General features: G+C 51.7%; 5 protein-coding genes across 5 annotated transcripts; 4 read left to right on the forward strand and 1 right to left on the reverse strand.

The window, feature by feature from the left end:
• The first annotated feature begins 414 nt into the window (after positions 1-414).
• BJY04DRAFT_228468 (bifunctional carbamoylphosphate synthetase/aspartate transcarbamylase) lies at positions 415-7,559 on the forward strand. Its single transcript, XM_073718847.1, has 3 exons — positions 415-1,285; positions 1,348-7,343; positions 7,398-7,559. Exons 1-3 carry the CDS (start codon positions 568-570, stop codon positions 7,452-7,454), a joined length of 6,771 nt encoding a protein of 2,256 aa, XP_073576494.1. The 5' UTR covers positions 415-567; the 3' UTR covers positions 7,455-7,559.
• Positions 7,560-9,069: 1,510 nt separating this feature from the next.
• On the forward strand, positions 9,070-10,812 carry BJY04DRAFT_213436 (putative histidine acid phosphatase; the record flags this gene model as incomplete). Its single annotated transcript, XM_073714882.1, has 8 exons — positions 9,070-9,172; positions 9,226-9,359; positions 9,410-9,528; positions 9,577-9,684; positions 9,734-10,104; positions 10,157-10,386; positions 10,434-10,554; positions 10,607-10,812. The coding sequence occupies 8 exons, from the start codon at positions 9,070-9,072 to the stop codon at positions 10,810-10,812; spliced, it is 1,392 nt and encodes a 463-aa protein (XP_073576495.1).
• A 311-nt stretch (positions 10,813-11,123) lies between these two features.
• On the forward strand, positions 11,124-12,211 carry BJY04DRAFT_213437 (Alpha/Beta hydrolase protein; the record flags this gene model as incomplete). Its single annotated transcript, XM_073714883.1, has 2 exons — positions 11,124-11,208; positions 11,412-12,211. 2 exons carry the CDS (start codon positions 11,124-11,126, stop codon positions 12,209-12,211), a joined length of 885 nt encoding a protein of 294 aa, XP_073576496.1.
• A 213-nt stretch (positions 12,212-12,424) lies between these two features.
• Positions 12,425-14,381, reverse strand: BJY04DRAFT_178156 (acyl-CoA synthetase; the record flags this gene model as incomplete). Its single annotated transcript, XM_073709699.1, has 3 exons — positions 13,862-14,381; positions 12,665-13,806; positions 12,425-12,593 (listed from the first exon to the last, which is right to left on the reverse strand). Exons 1-3 carry the CDS (start codon positions 14,151-14,153, stop codon positions 12,426-12,428), a joined length of 1,602 nt encoding a protein of 533 aa, XP_073576497.1. The 5' UTR covers positions 14,154-14,381.
• A 396-nt stretch (positions 14,382-14,777) lies between these two features.
• Positions 14,778-17,221, forward strand: BJY04DRAFT_228475 (putative ABC transporter; the record flags this gene model as incomplete). The annotated part of the gene is made up of 2 exons (XM_073718848.1): positions 14,778-15,492; positions 15,549-17,221. The coding sequence occupies 2 exons, from the start codon at positions 14,778-14,780 to the stop codon at positions 17,114-17,116; spliced, it is 2,283 nt and encodes a 760-aa protein (XP_073576498.1). The 3' UTR covers positions 17,117-17,221.
• Between the last annotated feature and the right edge of the window lie 20 nt (positions 17,222-17,241).

Genomic DNA, 17,241 nt, shown 5'->3' on the forward strand with positions numbered 1-17,241 from the left:
GACCAGGGTTAGCCATCCCGAACTCCAGCTTATACGATAGGTAGAAAGTCCGGCGGTCCTGCTCTTGAGAGGTGTTACCATTCGATATTAGTACTGCTCTGACTACCAGAAACATTCCAGCTGAGTACATGCACCAAATATACAATAGAGCGAATGCTGAAAGGAGACTTTCGGCTCCAACGGGTACCTAATGGGTAAAATCTAGTAAAAAAAAAGCCCTCAAATTATGTAATTCCATTGGAAGAAAGCTGCAGAAATCGGAGCCCTGGAGAAAGAATTTTTTGTGAGCGGCGGTGAAAGGCTGTCCAATGAGAGAGCTTCAGCTGCCCGCCGTACACAGGGCAAATTTTTATTCTGCCATCGAGCAGCTTTTCTTCCTCCTCCCTCTTCTTCCTATATTCCTCCCCGTGCAGAAGCAGCAAACAAATATACCCCTCTCTTTGTCCTCCATTGTCGCTCAAGGAGAGTTTTGGAGGCTGCTGATGCTACGGTAGAGTGAATATCCTGCCACACTGTCCCCGAGAGGACCTTTTCCCCTCCATAACCCCCACCAAACGACTGCCAACAATGCCTGAGACCGCCGGTCACGAGGAGTCAGCCCTTCCCTCGAGCCCTCAGGCTGGAGGGGCTGTCGCCTACAACATTATCAGCAAGGAATTGCAGCCGCTTCCGTCCATGGAAACTGGCAATGGCGCTGTCATTCCTCCTGCTTCCTCAAGAATCGAAGGCAGTACTGGGAGACTGTGTGCCCTCGAGCTTGAGGATGGCACAGTCTACCAGGGCTACAACTTCGGTGCCGAGAAGAGCGTCGCAGGTGAATTGGTCTTCCAGACCGGTATGGTTGGATACCCAGAATCCGTCACGGATCCTTCATACCGCGGCCAAATCCTCGTCATCACCTTCCCTCTCGTGGGAAACTACGGTGTGCCCTCACGAGAGACGATGGACGAACTGCTAAAGACGTTACCGAAGCATTTCGAGTCGACTGAGATCCATATTGCTGCTCTGGTTGTTGCAACATATGCCGGAGAGAACTACTCTCACTTCCTTGCAGAGTCATCATTAGGACAGTGGCTCAAGGAGCAAGGCGTCCCGGCCATTCATGGTGTCGACACCCGTGCGCTTACCAAGCGCATTCGTCAGAAGGGTAGCATGCTCGGACGTATGCTGCTCCACAAGGCCGATGTTGCTGAAAGCGACGCAAGCACGGCTAAGGATACCTGGAAGTCATCCTTCGAACAAATTGACTGGGTTGACCCCAACACGAAGAACCTAGTGGCCGAAGGTGAGCGCTAATTTTGGAGTCCCCTTCACAATGATCGCGACTAATCAAGGTCCTCCTCTTAGTATCAATTCGCGAACCTAAGCTCTTCTCCCCCCCCGAGGATATTGCCCTCAAGCACCCCTCCGGCCGCCCTCTTCGTGTTCTCTGCTTGGATGTTGGTCTGAAGTTTAACCAGCTGCGCTGCTTGCTCGCTCGCGGCGTTGAGGTCCTTGTCGTTCCATGGGACTATGATTTCCCCACACTCGCTGGCAAGGATTACGATGGTCTTTTCGTCTCGAACGGTCCCGGTGACCCCGCCACTCTTACTACGACGGTCAACAACCTGACGAAGACCATGCAGGAGGCGAGAACCCCTGTTTTTGGTATCTGTCTTGGTCATCAATTGATTGCCCGCTCGGTCGGCGCTCAAACACTCAAGATGAAGTTCGGTAACCGTGGTCATAACATTCCCTGTACCAGCATGGTCACCGGAAAGTGCCATATCACCTCCCAAAACCACGGTTTCGCCGTCGATTCTTCCACACTCCCCTCAGACTGGCACGAGCTATTTGTCAACGCCAACGATGGCAGCAACGAAGGTATCAAACACACCAGCCGGCCTTTTTTCAGTGTTCAGTTCCACCCTGAAAGCACCCCTGGTCCCAGAGATACAGAATATCTCTTTGATGTGTTCATCAACGCCATCAAGGACACCATCGCCTCTCCGGAGGCACTCCAGAAGCCCGTCAACTTCCCTGGCGGCACGGTGGTTGAGAACACAAAGGCTGCTCCCCGCGTCTCCGTCAAGAAGGTCCTCATTCTGGGAAGTGGTGGTCTAAGTATCGGACAGGCAGGAGAGTTCGATTACTCTGGATCTCAAGCTATCAAGGCCTTGAAAGAGGAGGGAATATACACCATCCTCATCAACCCCAACATTGCCACCATCCAGACCTCGAAGGGCTTGGCTGATAAGGTGTACTTCCTCCCAGTCAACGCCGATTTTGTGCGTAAGGTGATTAAGCACGAGCGACCCGACGCTATTTACGTTACATTTGGTGGTCAAACTGCCCTTCAGGTTGGTATCCAGCTGAAGGATGAGTTTGAGTCTCTCGGTGTCAAGGTCCTTGGAACGCCGATTGACACTATTATTACCACCGAAGACCGTGAGCTCTTCGCCCGCAGCATGGACTCCATTGGCGAAAAGTGCGCCAAATCCGCCTCTGCATCCAGCCTTGAGGAGGCTCTTCAAGTGGTCGAATCCATTGGTTTCCCCGTTATCGTCCGCGCTGCCTATGCCCTTGGTGGTCTTGGAAGTGGTTTCGCTGACAACATGGAGGAATTGAAGGAGCTGTGTGGCAAGGCATTTGCTGCCAGTCCCCAAGTCTTGATTGAAAGAAGTATGAAGGGATGGAAAGAGATCGAGTACGAGGTTGTCCGAGACGCCAGAGACAACTGTATCACCGTCTGTAACATGGAGAACTTCGATCCCCTTGGTATCCACACTGGTGATTCCATCGTTGTTGCTCCGTCTCAAACCCTTTCTGACGAGGACTACAACATGTTGCGAACGACAGCTGTCAACGTCATTCGCCATCTTGGTGTTGTTGGAGAGTGCAATATCCAATATGCTCTGAACCCCTTCTCCAGGGAGTACTGCATCATCGAAGTCAACGCCCGTCTTTCTCGATCATCTGCTCTGGCTTCCAAGGCTACCGGTTACCCTCTGGCTTTCATTGCTGCTAAGCTTGGATTGGGTATTCCGCTCAACGAGATCAAGAACTCTGTTACCAAGGTCACCTGTGCGTGCTTCGAGCCCTCTCTCGATTACTGCGTGGTCAAGATTCCTCGCTGGGATCTGAAGAAGTTTACTCGCGTGTCCACACAGCTTGGCTCCTCCATGAAGAGTGTTGGTGAAGTGATGGCTATTGGTCGGACTTTCGAAGAAGCCATCCAGAAAGCCATCAGATCCGTGGACTTCCACAACCTCGGTTTCAACGAGACAAGCGCCCTCATGTCTATCAAGGGTGAACTGCAAACGCCCTCGGATCAGCGTCTGTTCGCCATCGCCAATGCCATGGCTGCTGGTTACAGTGTCGATGACATTTGGGAGCTCACTCGAATTGACAAGTGGTTCCTTAGCAGACTCAAGGGTCTCAACGACTTTGGCAAGCTCATGACGACACTTAACGCCAGTACCGTCACGGCACCACTTCTCCGCCAGGCGAAGCAGCTTGGTTTCTCTGATCGTCAGCTTGCGAAGTTTTTGAGTTCTAACGAACTTGCTATCAGACGTTTGCGAGTGGAGGCTGGCATCGTTCCTATTGTCAAGCAGATCGATACTGTTGCTGCCGAATTTCCTTCCGTGACAAACTACCTGTATCTGACTTACAATGGCTCTGAGCATGACGTGAAGTTCGATGATCATGGTATCATGGTCTTGGGATCTGGAGTTTACCGAATTGGTTCTTCAGTCGAGTTCGACTGGTGTTCCGTCAGGACCATTCGTACCCTCCGCGAGCAAGGTCACAAGACTGTCATGGTTAACTATAACCCTGAGACTGTCAGTACCGATTACGACGAGGCTGACCGATTGTACTTCGAAAATATCAACCTGGAAACCGTGCTCGACATCTACCAGCTCGAGTCTTCCAGCGGTGTCGTCATCTCCATGGGTGGACAAACCCCCAACAATATTGCCCTACCTCTCCACCGGCTCAATGTCAAGATCCTTGGTACCTCGCCTGAAATGATCGATGGTGCTGAGAACCGATACAAGTTCTCTCGCATGCTTGATCGTATTGGTGTCGATCAACCAGCTTGGAAGGAGCTCACCAGCACCGAAGAGGCTGCCGAATTCTGCAACAAGGTCGGCTATCCCGTCCTTGTTCGCCCGTCGTATGTGCTGTCAGGTGCGGCCATGAACACTGTGTACTCTGAGCATGATCTCGCAAGCTATCTCAATCAGGCTGCGGACGTCTCTCGTGAACATCCTGTCGTTATCACTAAGTACATTGAGAATGCAAAGGAAATTGAGATGGATGCTGTGGCTCGTAACGGTGTCATGGTTGGTCATTTCATTTCCGAGCATGTGGAGAACGCCGGTGTTCACTCCGGTGACGCGACCTTAATCCTGCCGCCGCAAGACTTGGATCCTGAGACTGTGCGCCGCATTGAAGAGGCCACCCGCAAGATCGGAAACGCTCTCAATGTCACCGGTCCGTACAACATCCAATTCATTGCCAAGGACAATGATATCAAGGTTATTGAGTGCAATGTCAGAGCCTCTCGTTCCTTCCCGTTCGTATCCAAGGTTATGGGAGTCGACTTGATCGAGATGGCGACCAAAGCCATGATTGGTGCTCCCTTCGCAGAGTACCCCCCGGTGTCTATTCCCAAGGACTACGTTGGTGTCAAGGTCCCGCAGTTCTCCTTCTCACGTCTCTCTGGCGCTGACCCCGTTCTTGGTGTTGAGATGGCGTCTACTGGAGAAGTTGCTTCTTTCGGTCGTGACAAGTACGAGGCTTACCTTAAGGCTCTGCTTTCTACCGGCTTCCGTCTTCCTAAGAAGAATATCCTGCTCTCCATTGGTTCTTTCAAGGAGAAGATGGAGATGTTGCCATCCATCCGCAAGCTTCGTGACGTCGGTTACGAGCTCTTCGCAACTTCTGGTACCGCTGACTTCCTGAAGGAGCACGGTGTACCAGTCAAGTACTTGGAAATTCTCCCCGGTGAAGAAGAGGATATCAAGTCAGAGTACTCGCTCACTCAGCACTTGGCGAACAATCTCATTGATCTCTACATCAATTTGCCCTCCAGCAACCGATTCCGACGCCCCGCCAACTACATGAGTAAGGGTTACCGGACCCGTCGTATGGCTGTGGATTACCAAACTCCTCTGGTCACCAACGTCAAGAATGCGAAGATCCTTATCGAGGCCATTGCTCGCCATTTCGCTCTCAACGTACAGACCATTGATTACCAAACCAGCCACCGTTCGATCATCCTTCCAGGCCTGATCAACATCGCCGCCTTCGTCCCTGGCCTTGGCAGCTCGGACTCGAGTGACTTCGAAGCTGTGTCTAAGGCTTCGATTGCTGCTGGGTTCAGCATGGTCCGTATCATGCCCGTGGGTGTCAACTCTTCTATCACGGACGCTCGTACTCTGAAGGTTGTCCAACAGAATGCTGCCAAGGGCTCTTTCTGCGACTACAACTTCTCGGTTGTTGCAACTTCCACCAACTCTGCTGAGATTGGACAGCTGACTAGTGAGGTTGGGTCTTTGTTCATTCCCTTCAACCACCTCTCTGGAAACATCAGCAAGGTTGCTGCTGTCACCAGCCACTTTGCTGCCTGGCCGTCAAGCAAGCCTATTATCACAGACGCCAAGTCAACAGATTTGGCCTCAGTCTTGCTCCTGGCTAGCCTCCACAGCCGCAACATCCACGTCATGAGTGTTACCTCTAAGGAGGATATCAACCTCATCGCTCTCAGCAAGGAGAAGGGCCTCAAGGTGACTTGCGATGTTTCCATCTTCTGCCTCTTCCTTTCTCGAGAGGACTTCCCCGAGGCTACATTCTTGCCTACAGTTGAAGATCAGAAGGCTTTGTGGGAACATCTCAGCACCATTGATATTTTCTCCATCGGCAGCATCCCCTTCCAGCTTGCTAGTGAGAAGGGATCTCCAGCTGTCGGTATCCCTGAGGCTCTGCCCCTCCTCTTCACTGCTGTTTCCGAGGGTCGTTTGACTGTGGAAGATATCATTACTCGCCTCTATGAGAATCCTAAGAAGATTTTTGAGCTCCACGACCAGTCAGACAGCTCTGTTGAAATTGAGATTGATCGCCCTTACCTGTACCAGAGTTCTGGTGCCTGGTCGCCTTTCAGCGGCAAGAGTGTCAAGGGACTTGTGCAGCGTGTTACTTTCCAAGGCAAGACGTCCTGCCTCGACAGCGAGATCACGTCTGATGCCCCTAAGGGCTCTGACATGTCTGGCCACAGGATCGTTCCTGTATCTCCTTCTCTCAAGGCTCTGTCTCCTCGCCCACGCCCAGAGAGTGCTCTGGATCGCAGACAGTCGATTTCAATCGCTGGCACTCCCGCTCGCCTGTCACGCAAGCCCGTGGAACAATTTGCCGGCCCGAACGAACTTGGGCCTCCTCTTTATGCTCCAGTTCCTCGTGCCTCTTCACCCTTGCTGGAGATGCTTTCTCGCTCTTCTTTCAAGCAGAAGCACGTGCTTTCCGTCAACCAGTTTAACAGGGCTGATCTTCACCTTCTTTTCACCGTGGCACAAGAGATGCGTCTTGGAGTGCAGCGTGAGGGTGTCCTGGATATCTTGAAGGGACGTCTTCTCTGCACACTCTTCTACGAGCCCTCAACTAGGACCTCCGCCTCGTTTGATGCTGCTATGCAACGCCTTGGAGGACGCACTATCGCCATCTCGACTGAACACTCTTCGACCAAGAAGGGCGAGACGCTACAGGATACGCTCCGCACTCTCGGCTGCTACGGAGACGCTGTTGTCCTGCGCCACCCCGAGCCCACTAGCACTGAAGTTGCCGCCAAGTTCTCCCCCGTTCCGGTCATCAATGGTGGGAATGGTAGTGTCGAACACCCCACTCAAGCCTTCCTTGACCTCTTCACCATCCGTGAAGAACTTGGAACTGTCGGTGGCTTAACCATCACTTTCACTGGTGATCTGAGGTACGGACGTACCGTGCATTCCCTCATCAAGCTGCTCCAGTTCTACGATGTCCGCGTGCAGCTTGTCGCGCCTAAGGAACTCTCCTTGCCCGCTGAGGTTCGTCAGCAGATGGTCGCGACTGGGCAGCTTCTTGCCGAGTCCGAGGAGCTGACTCCAGAGATTGTCGCTCGCTCTGATGTTTTGTACTCTACCCGCGTCCAGAAGGAGCGATTCGCCGACCTCGCTCAGTACGAGCGCCTGAAGAACAGCTTCATTATCGACAACGCTCTTCTCAAGCACGCCAAGAGCCATATGATCGTGATGCACCCTCTTCCCCGAAACGCAGAAATTGCCGAGGAGGTTGATTTCGACCAGCGGGCTGCTTACTTCCGCCAGGTGAGTCTATTCCTTCTCCCCCAGTGTGGCCAGCATGCTAATTTTCAATCACAGATGAGGTACGGCCTTTACTGCCGCATGGCTCTGCTTGCTTTGATCTTGGCTCCTTAAGCACCTGTCTAAGGCGCCATTTTCCATTTGGATATAGATTCCAGCGAGCATTTCCTTGTTTCCCCGTTGACGACGTTTTTGCGTTCTTATTCTGTTTGATCGCCACTCGATGTTATGTCCAAAAGTTACCCAGTATTATATACCTTGTAGGACTGGCGAGGCATAATATAAGCCTGTCAGGTAGACTAGATGAATTTCTTTATGAACTAGATGACTCCGTTATGTGTTATGTATTGTGTTGTGTGTGTTGTGTGTGAAGTGTGTATTGTGTGTTATGTGTGTGTGTGGCGTGCGTTGCGTTCGGTTTGGTGTTTGATGTGTTTTCTGTTTTCTTTCTTTCTCTGGGTTTTCTGGCGTTTTCCTCGTTTCTTTTGTTTTCTTACCTTCTTCTGCATCTTGAGCGTGGACTGGGACTGGATTTGGGATCGGAATTGGAATACCCCTTGGAGTTCAAGGCATTGGGTGGTGCATTGGAGGGCTGGATCAGGTCAATCATTAAGACCATGTACTATACAAGATACCCAATCATCAAATTAAACTTCAATTGAAATCAGAGATGTATAATTGTCTAGATCAATGAACAATTCTTCCTCTCAACAAACATCGGCTACTGTTAGGCACTTGGTGATTTAGGTACAAAGCTGGGGTGTGTGATCGGCACTAGGTCTCTCCAGAGTCCATCTCCATCATCCCTTGACAATCCGTCTTGGGCTTCTTAGCTTCTACTTTTGTGGGTTTTCCTATCATCTTGCGAATTATTATCATAAGAAAAAGCCGCTTAGAGTCAGTTCTTGCTCTTGCTCTTCCTCGCCTGCCCCAAGTTGTGGAGGCAACGACACTTGCGGCAACTCACGGAAAACGACATGAGCAAGCGATCAGCTCACTATCACTGAAGGATAGCTTAAGTACTCGTAAGCGATTCTATGTACTTTCTAAGACCAAGTCTAGTGACCAGGAGAGAAAGGCTCCTTTTTGAGCGTCCCATCGCCAGCCATCTCATGAGCACTCACGCCGCTCTCATGCTATCTTCGAAACACCAAACAAGGCCATAGTTATACTAACTACCTACGTGCATCGCCCAGAGTGGACAAGAAATTCCAAGTTGCTCTACTCCGTAGTTCTCCTGCGGTACTTGCGCTACGGTCACCTCGCTTATACTCCGACGGGGTTCAGCCAACGAAGAGCGCATGCAGACTCCGAGACGGGACGGAAGAGACTCTAGAAACGGGATAGAAGGCCGCTGTGACGATAGAGCTGCGTGGTTTCTCCGGAGTTGATGGGACTCAATTTCAACCAAGTCTTTGACCAAGCTGCACGTGGTGGATCTGCGGCCGCCGAACGGCGCGTGTTCTGCACGCTTAATCAATTTTTTGACGACTAAGGCTAAACGGTGCCTGACGCCTCCACGGATCTCCTCCACTGTCTGCAACTGGCACTATACCTGGTGGAGCCTGCTTTATCTATGCGATGGCTAGACAAGTTATCGCAGCGAGTCAGCTGGAAAGAGGGTGGATGAGGCAACCCTATAAAGCATTCGATAATCTCTGTTGAAGCATGGTTTTTCTGAGCAGTTTCACACTCGAACATTGCTTGCGAAGAACAAGATACGAGCAAGATGAAGCAGAATTTGTTCTGGCTGATGAGCCTGAGCTCAGCGAGCTATGCTGTCTCGTTTGACCCGCTAGAGCATGTCGGTGCCAACTCTCCCTGGTTTGCTGGTAATTGATCCGACTTTCTGTCATGTCAGGACAAGACTGACCTGTAACTACAGGACCCAACGTGAACAAAATCTCCTCAGATGTCCCCGAGGGGTGTTCTGTTGATCAGGCTGTCTACGTTGTCCGCCACGGCAGCAGGTACCCGGACCCTGGTGCTTATGCTGAGTGGCAGGCCTTGCACGTGGCTGTATGTTCTTAAGGATTCCCTCATCCTCAGCCCGCTGACGGATACGTTAGATTCAATCGGCCGATTTCCGCGCGTCTGGGTCTCTGAGCTTCCTGTCTGACTGGGCTCCTGTCTTGAGCCATCCAGATGACCAGATCGCTCAGCTGTCCATTACTGGTTACAAGGAATTGTGAGAATCTCATCAATCGCTCAATACAATCCAGCCTAAAATTCTAAGGTACAACCTCGGAGCCGATTTGAGGTTCCGATACCCAACTTTTTACGAGGATAATACCCCATTTCTCCTCTGGGCCAACAAGTACCAGCGTACGATTGATTCCGCGAGGTACTTCAACCTGAACTTCCTCTTTACCGCTCCAAATTAACATTATCAGATTGTTTGCTCGCGGCTACCTTGGCCCTAACGCCACTTTCGGCGACGTCTACGCCGTTGACTCAAAGGCGACAGGTGCCGCAGGAAACTCTCTGGCCACCTCGGATCAGTGCCCTAACTTTAAGGACGCTAGCGGTGGAGACTATGCCACTACCTGGGACTCCATCTACTTGCCTCCTATTACCAAGAGGTTGAACAAGCTGATCCGTGGTAATCTCACCCTCACGGACAGCCAGGTCGGCATTTTCCCGTATCTTTGCGGCTTCGAGACTCAGATTACCGGAAGCACTAGCCCATTTTGCGACATCTTTACAAAGAAGGAGATTCTGCAGTATGAGTATCGTCAGGACTTGCGCTACTACTACGGAACTGGTAAGGACACTTGAATCTAATTTAGAGAATGTAACTGATCGAGGTCACTTAGGTGCCGGTGCCGGTAAGAACATGACCGTCATGTACCCCGTTCTGCAGGGTATCGTCGACCTTCTGCAGGAAGGCCCTGAAACCACCACTGAGACTGGTAACGGCACCGAGAAGCTGCCTCCTCTCATCATGGCTTTTACCCACGACAACCAGATCAACGAGCTTGCCAACATCCTTGGTGTCTTTGACAAGCAGAAGCCTCTGTCTGCCAAAAAGGTTGACAGCAACAGAGTAAGGTTGCACATGTCAAACTAATAGCTTATGCTAATCGTTTCTAGATCTACGTCAGCAGTCGTACATCCCCTATGAGGGGAACCATTGCCTTTGAGCGCCTGAACTGCGAGACCCGTAAGGGTAACTCGGTTAATGTACGCATCCTGATTAACGATGCTGTCTACCGTAAGTGCTCCAGTAATGATTGAGATGAGTTATTTGTCACTGACAATAATAGCCATCCCATCGTGTCGCTCTGGACCAGGGCGCAGCTGTCCCGTTGACAAGTATGCCGAGTACATCACCAAGCAGAAGAGCAAGTATGGATCTTATGCCTCTATTTGCGGCCTGGAAGAGGAGGAGCTGAGTACCATTGGTGAGGGCGAGTCGGTCACTTTCTTCAAGAACCTGACTCTTCCTTTCTTATCCGTTGTCAAGCCATGATTTATTAACTGTTAGACAAGAGTGTCGCCGGTTGTATAACTTGACATAGTCATGACGTTAATTTGTACACTAATGGAGGGAGTGATATGAGCTACAGAGAATGAGCAGATTAAAATGAGCGCAACACAACTCTTCCCGATTCGGAACCTAGATAATTACCGAGCATATCACAGCTCTCGCCTTCTTTCCATCCTCCTCCTACAGCTCCCTTCATTTCTCCTTGTTCGTTTTGTACTTACTTGATTAAGTACCTTTGTCACTCTTCTCCTCTGCTTCTCGGAGCTTCATCATCATCACAACATCCATCAACAATGCCCACCCTCCGCCAACAAGCCCGCCGCCTCGCCCTCCTCCTTCTAGCAAAAATCCTCCGAGCCCTCCTCCTCGCCATTGCCCGTTTCTTCCTTGACATTGTCAAGCCCAACCCCGACAGCACAGAACACATCCCCGCAACCAATCTCTCCACTTCAGCAAGCAATGAAAGCCCTACTCACAAAATCAAAATCCACATATACAACCCCCTCCCCCGAGCCCCTCCCTTTCAGCCGAACCCCAGGCATCAACTCCAACTCCGGTCCTGATAACTCTCCCCGGCACAGGCTTCATAGCACCGGGTCTAGGCCTCGATTCCCCCTACTGCAGCTTCATCGCAAAGAAGACCAAGTTCACCGTAATCGACGTCGGATACCGTCTTGCACCTGAACATCCGTTTCCATGTGCGCTTGAGGACCTTGTCACTGTTGTCCATTGGGTCCGGTCTCAGCCTGAACTGTATGATTTGAACCGACTTTGGCTCGGAGGGTTCAGTTCGGGCGGGAATATTGCGGTTTCTGTTGCGGTTAACTATCTTGACAAGGGGATTGTTAGGGGTATTGTGGGGCTTTATCCGGTTGTTGATGGGGAGTTGGAGGCTATGAGAGGTGACGAGGATGTGAGGGAGGGTACAAGCGAGGGTGAGGCCCAGGGTGTGAGAAGGAAGCAAAGAGGGAGACCAGAACACGGAGGGCTCGGAACAGTTCCGCGCTTCCTGATGAGGTTTGTTAGGGCTTGCTACTTGGTTGATAGCCCATTTGGAACTTCGACTTTAGCTGAGCCTGGCTCCGAGTCTGGTGGTGGAAATATTCTGAGAGACCTTCGTGTCTCACCAATTTATGCGGATGCGGATAGGTTTCCGGCTCGATGTCTGTTCGTCACTGCAGAGCATGACTCTCTTTCTACCAGTGTGGATCAGCTTGCGGAGAAGATTCGGCGGGAAGGGACGATTGAGGACGGCGAGGAGAGGAGGGTTGTTGTGCATCGGGTCAGTGGGTGCGGACATGCGTTTGATAAGGGCGTTAAGGAGGGCAGTGAGAGGGAGAAAATCAAGGACGAGGTTTATGGGGTTGTTGCGGCGTTTTAGCAGGAGGGCTAGGGTCAACATTGTAATGGAGTGGCCATAAGAGGATTTACGATGTTATCAAACGGTTCGCAATTGACGACATGCCTGGGATGGATCTGTATGTGTGTAAGGACAACTGACTTGCAACTGTACTCGGGAGCTGTGGTGCCTTTATGATGATCAAACTATGTATATGTACTCTTAATATCTATATCTATTTACAAATCTAGCTCCTCTATTGAGCCAACTCAGGCCAGTATTTCTGTACGACTGTCTTCTTGTTTACCTTGCCCATGGCATTCCGCTCAATGCTATCGACAAGCTTCAATACCGTAGGAATCTTATACGGGGCCATTTCCTCCTTCAGCCGGGTTCGAAGGGAGGAGAGCTCCAGTGGTTCGGTCTGTGTCCATTAGTAAAAGTCCCCGTCTCAAGGAAAGACGATAAAGGGATGAAGAGGTTAGGAGTACATACACCATCTCTCTGCTTAACAACAGCAGCAACACGCTGGCCCCACTCCTCATCCGCAATTCCAACAACCGCGACCTCCTGTACCTGCTCAAGCGCAAGTAGCTTTCTTTCCACCTCCAACGCAGAGATCTTATACCCGCCCGATTTAATGATATCAACCGACGCTCGACCCTGGATGAAGTATGCGCCTGCTTCATCTCGTCGCGCAACATCCCCGGTCTTGAACCACCCGTCTTCCGTAAACTCCTTGACTGTTGCCTCGGGTCGACGCCAGTACTCTGAGAACACATTATCGCCCTTGACCTCGATCATACCGTCGACGTCAATAGCGTCAATGACGGCCCCGGTTTCTTTATCCGTTAGCCGGACCTGCACGCCCGGGAGCGGCCAGCCGACGCTACCATCAATGCGTTTAGCGGGATCAAGACCACAGCTCAGACCCATACCAATCTCGGTCATTCCGTAGCGCTCGAGGAGTGTTTGGTTTGTGATAGTAGCGAATTTCGTCTTGATGGGTGTTGGCAGCGCCGCGGAGCCGCTGACCAGCAGGCGAAGGATACTGGCGCCTTCGCGCGCAGCAGCCTCCTGCTCCGTCCCGCGGATGTTTGTCTCGAAGTAGTCAACGAGCCGGGAGTAGATAGTGGGGACGGCGAAGAACATAGTTGAGGAGCCTTGGTTTTGCCAGCGGGACCAGATCGTAGCCGGGTCGAACTTCGGGTGCATTTCGACAGTTGCGCCGGCTAGGAGCGTCGCCGTGAGACCGTTGATGATGCCGTGGATATGGTGGAGGGGGAGGACATGGATGAGGTGGTCGGAGGGGGTGTATTGCCATGCTTGGATGAGGCATTGCGCTTGGAAGGTGATTGTTTTGTGGGTGGTGACGCAGCCCTTGGGGTTGGAGGTTGTTCCTGAGGTGTAGATCATGAGCGCGCGGCGGTCGGGAAAGTATAATGGTGTGAACTCGGGGAGTTGCGATTCAGTGGTGCTTTCGGTGAAGGAGTTTAGGGAGAGGAATTGGCGTGGGGAGTCGGCGCTGTTTTCGCGGAGAGGACCGTCAAATCTCGCGAATGCTGGGTGGATGATTATGAGACTGGGGTCGGAGTCGCTGATTGTGTAGAAGAGCTCTTTCACGGGGTGTGATGTGCCTGGGGTATTTAATGATTAGCTGTACAGAGACATCCAACTTGCGGGGTGACATACAGAGAGGCACGCAGACACCGCCAGCAGCCCAGACAGCCCATTGAGTAACAACATAGTCGTATCCATTCGGGACCAAGAACGCGACACGCCTTTCCTCCAAGTCTCCCGAGTTTGTGAGGTTCAATTCCTCGAGGATGTGCTTCTTCAGAGCCGCGGCATCGGCAAGCAGCTGAGCAAAGGTAAATTGCTCGCCTTTGGTGGTATCGATCACAGCGATTTTCCCGGGGTTGGCCAGCGCATTCTTCTTTGCTTCGAGGAAGAGCGGGAGAGAGGGAAGAGCGTCTAGCGACATGTTGATGGAAAGGCAAAAAGGTGAAATGCGGATGGAGAGGGGCAGCCAGGGGCAATATACATAGGCCAAGCTGCGGATTGGTGGGGCGCTGGGGGAGCCACAATTTGGAGAAATCGGCACGCGATAATCGACTCAGGGCAGAGTTTCCATTGGAAATTACTGCGCTTATCAGCTCGGAGAAGACTCGGGGTTGCGACAACTAGACATTGTCTAAGGAGGTTTTATAGAAGACTCTTGCTTACAAGATAATGTAAATAAGTCAGATTCGGGGAGTTTATGGTAGATATCCGTGTTGCATACATTGGCTATCATCACCACTCTTTAGGGTAGATACGCAGTAGTATGCCGGAGTATCTCCAAGGCTCCGCGAGGCTAGTTTGGAGGAGAGAAAAAAAGACAAGACACCCGAGACAAGTATAAGGCAGCACCAAGCTCCTTTCCTTAAGCCGCAACACAATTCTCTCTGCTTCCAAATCCCAGTACTTATTATTCTCGAACTACAGAGTACTCATTGTATGAGTGCACGTGACGTGACCTCGGAATCAGGCCGAGACCGGACCATTTCGAAGACCGCAAGACAAATTCACCGACAATAAGACTTGAGCACAACTGTGCGTGCAGACCATGCTGAGGCTCTCTACGCTGCGGACGAGGGCTCTTCGTCCCTGCATTCTACGCCATTATCTTCGTACCGTTTCTACTGCCGCCCCACCGTTAATTCACATCCAGGACGCCACTTTCTACGAAAACTACCCAACCGCCGAAGACAAAGCCAAAGAGCAGAACCCTCCGTTATTCCCCAAACTCAGCTTCACCCTATCTTCTGGCCCGGATGAAGAAGGCCATCAGCATTGGGCTGTGATTGGTAACGGCAGCAAAACCCAATTCCTCGACGTCCTGCGCGGCCAGTACATCACCATCCCGCCGAGCGCTCGGAGCTACCCATACCTACTTACCGACGAAATCGCAAAAAAAGACATCCAGCTGCGCTATCCTGGAAATGCAATTCAATACATTGGTTTTAGTGGAGAAGGTTCGGGTGCAATTGGCGGCACACGTGGCGCATACTTGAGTGCGCGCTATGAGAGTTTACGAGAGGAGACCGACTGGACTGTGAATCAATACCTCCGGGGTCAAACTTCGCTCAATCCGCTCGAAGAGGACAAACATGGCAATGTTTGCGATGACACACATCTGCTGGAAGTTATCAAGGAGCTCCGGTTGGAGCAGCTGCTAGACATGCCCGTCCTGAACTTAAGTAATGGGCAAACGAGGCGGACAAGAATCGCAAAGGCTTTGCTTCGCAAGCCAGAACTTTTACTTCTCGACGACCCATTCAGTAAGCTCGAGCTTTCATCCACAACCAGACGAAATGTTGACTAACACATTCCTTAGTGGGCCTCGATCCAGCTACTATACGAAGCATATCAGATCTCCTCCACCGACTGGCAACCAAATCAGATCCCAGGCTAGTGCTTTCACTGCGGCCGCAAGATAGTCTCCCAGATTGGATTACACATCTTCTAGTGGTGGGCAATCACAACAGGGTCCTCTGCCAGGGGTCTCGGGCTCATGTCGAGGACAAAATCTCTATTTGGCTCAAGGCCACACAAACGGCTAAGACGATGACTAAAGACCCGGTCAAGAAGAGCATTTACCATGAAGCCAAGAAATATCTGAGAGCAGGTTATCTTGATGAACAGCTAGTTCGAGATCTACAACCGGCCCCAGAGGTCTCGACCGGGATACAAATATCGCCTTCGAAAACAGGCGAGCCTATTATCGAAATGGACGGCGTTCGTGTGCAGTACGGCGAGGACAAGGTCGTTCTCGGCGACTGGACGCAGAAAATTCGGGGAGTACCCAAAGATGGCCTCCACTGGGTCGTCCGCCGAGGTCAACGCTGGGTGGTACTAGGAGCCAACGGCTCAGGCAAAACCACGCTCCTCTCCCTCATCACCTCCGACCACCCACAGGCCTACGCCCTCCCCATCAAACTCTTCGGCCGCTCTCGCCTCCCCGAGCCTGGCAAACCAGGAATCTCCATCTTCGAACTCCAATCCCGCATTGGCCATTCATCACCCGAAATCCACGCTTTCTTCCCCCGCCAACTCACCATCCGCCAGGCCATCGAGTCCGCCTTCGCAGAAACTTTCCTCTCAAAGCCAACCCTCAATGTCGACCGCGACCTGGATGTCTCCGCCGTCATCCGCTTCTTTAAAGCACAGCTCGACCCCAATTTCAACGCGGCCACCAGCGAAGCTCCAGAGCCCGTCCTCATCGACCGCACGCGCTTTCCTCAAACCGCCAAAGCCTTTCAAAACATATACAACACCTACCCGCTTGACTACGAAATCGAATACGCCGACACCACCACCTTCGGCCAGCTCTCCACTGCCCAACAGCGCCTTGTCCTCTTCCTCCGTGCCCTCGTCCACAAACCTGACCTAGTCATTCTCGACGAACCCTTCTCCGGCATGTCCGCGTCCATGCGCGACAAATGCATTCACTTCCTCGAAGTCGGCGACCAACTCACTCGCGCCCACACCACCGCCACGCGCCGCCTCGGCTCACACCACCCCTTCCTCAAGGGCTACCACACAAATAAGCATCTCCCCGCAGATAGCCTCGCAAAGGATCGGCAAGAACCTCGGCACTTCGGCCTCTCCGAGAACCAAGCACTGGTAATGATCAGCCACGTCCGTGAAGAAATCCCGGACACGGTCCGCTACTATTTACGGCTGCCGAGTGGCGAGGCGAGCGATCCTGCCGCCATTGATTTTCGGTTTGGATATTTGAAGGATAATCATGTTTTCGGTCATTCGAAGGTGTGGGATGCGGCTTGGACGCCTGGCAAAATGTTTTCGAAAAACAAGAATGCTCGCAGGGCGCACCGGAGGAAGGATCCGAATGCGGAGAATGAGGAGGTTGATGAGGATGTTTATGAGTGGTGGTCTATCTAGAATATCTAGACGGATCCTTGGAATATATTGTACTATACTGTCTACATATATGATAAACTTAGACTGAGTACGCATGGAGCGGACAAAATAATAAGACTGACCGTGTATATATAACAAGCATTATA

This window comes from Aspergillus karnatakaensis (genome assembly GCF_047715665.1).
Source record: "Aspergillus karnatakaensis strain CBS 102800 unplaced genomic scaffold BJY04scaffold_3, whole genome shotgun sequence".
Lineage (NCBI taxonomy): Eukaryota > Fungi > Ascomycota > Eurotiomycetes > Eurotiales > Aspergillaceae > Aspergillus > Aspergillus karnatakaensis.

Bases quoted from the DNA above. Each gene is read 5' to 3' on its own strand.
- BJY04DRAFT_228468 (XM_073718847.1), top strand. From the start codon at position 568: ATGCCTGAGACCGCCGGTCACGAGGAGTCAGCCCTTCCCTCGAGCCCT. The intron at 1,286-1,347 runs GTGAGCGCTAAT...TCCTCCTCTTAG, and splicing joins GAAGAACCTAGTGGCCGAAG to TATCAATTCGCGAACCTAAG. The intron at 7,344-7,397 runs GTGAGTCTATTC...TTTCAATCACAG, and splicing joins GGGCTGCTTACTTCCGCCAG to ATGAGGTACGGCCTTTACTG.